Consider the following 1,375-nt stretch of genomic DNA (forward strand, 5'->3'; position numbering starts at 1 on the left):
GGTTAAAAAGAGGGAGAAAAAAAATTCTAAAACAATTCTGAAAAGTATTTCCAGATCTTGCATCAAAATTTGATCTCCAAAACGGCTACGTATTGATGACAAATTTGAAACAAACTTTTGCTAAAATAGCAACACATTGGATACAATATCCAAACAAGCACTGCTCTATAATGTGCAGACAAATCCGTTAGCTCATCTCTCAGACCATCTCTCTCTACGACTCCATTTCTTCTGTCTCTCCATGAATTCATCCCGACACTTTTTATCATAACCTGCAGAAGTCTTTGGATACCGATGTGTTTGTTATCGCATTCTGGCATTCTTCTTCTTCACAAGACCTCTCCAGCTCCATCACTTTCTGTCTGGTTACCTCTCTCTCTCTCTTCGTAAGTCAATCCCTCAACCTCTCTCTTGTCTCTTCATCTCCATCCTTTTCTCTCAGTCAATGCATTTCTCTCTCTCTCTCTCTCTCTCCCCGTTTCCACTGCCTCTCTCTATCGTGCTCTCTCCTCTTTCTTTTTGTCCCCTCTGTCTCTCTCTCTTGTGCTCTCTCCTTTCTCTCCTCTCTTCTCCTCTGTCTCCTTTCTCTCTCTCTTTCTGTCCATCTTCCTCCTTTCTCTCTCTTTCTGTCCATCTTTCCCCTTTATCTCTTGTCTCCTCTCTCTCTCTCTCCATCTTTCTGTCTGTCTGTCTCCTTTCTCTCCTCTCTCTCCATCTTTCTGTCTGTTCGTCTCCTTTCTCTCCCCCCTCGTCTCTCCGAGCACAAGGTCGAGCGCCCAGTCTTCACTTGGTCGACAACCCCACCAGACAGGCGCGCCCTCCGCTGACCGCTGGTCTAAGGGGGCAGCAGCGTGTGTAGTCGGTACCGCTCCCGGATCTGCGGCCGCACATCCTGTCTCTGCGAATATCAAAACACAACAGTCCGTTAGTTTGGTTTTAGTAGAGGTTTTAGTTAGTTTTAGTAAGAGTTTTACGGCGTTTGCAACACAATAAAGTCATATAAGTGCCGAAGATTAGAGATGTTACAAGAGAGTAACGAACACAATAAAGAAGGAGGGGAGATCAGGATGAAAGATGCTTTAAAGGAAAGAAGGAGCAAACCACACCAGAACACCTGCCAACCACCCACTAGTAGAGGATTTACTGCGCTCGCAATTGCATAAGGTCATATGAGCGCCAAGGGGAGGATGTCAACAGAGAAGTCCTTACAGGGAATCAGACTTACTCTGTTCACCTCTCTAGCTTCAACAGCACAAAGTCTGCTTCGACTATCATTACTATCAAGGCACCCCGGAAATAGCAATTTACAAGAATGTGACAAACATACAAAAGAAGTAGAGGAAAAATGATGATAGTGAGGATGAGGAAAGAAAAA

At 44.6% G+C, this 1,375-nt stretch overlaps 1 protein-coding gene across 1 annotated transcript in view; it reads right to left on the reverse strand.

Moving 5' to 3' along the window:
• Positions 1 to 680: 680 nt before the first annotated feature.
• The window catches only part of LOC101847920 (CTD small phosphatase-like protein 2-A), a gene marked incomplete in the record, with an annotated part of 14,735 nt that continues 14,040 nt past the window's right edge, over positions 681 to 1,375 (reverse strand). The window contains 1 exon segment of the mRNA XM_013089915.2: positions 681 to 898. Coding sequence (XP_012945369.1) covers positions 836 to 898 — 63 coding nt within the window.

This window comes from Aplysia californica, unplaced genomic scaffold (genome assembly GCF_000002075.1).
Source record: "Aplysia californica isolate F4 #8 unplaced genomic scaffold, AplCal3.0 scaffold01078, whole genome shotgun sequence".
In the NCBI taxonomy this organism is placed as follows: Eukaryota; Metazoa; Mollusca; class Gastropoda; order Aplysiida; family Aplysiidae; genus Aplysia; species Aplysia californica.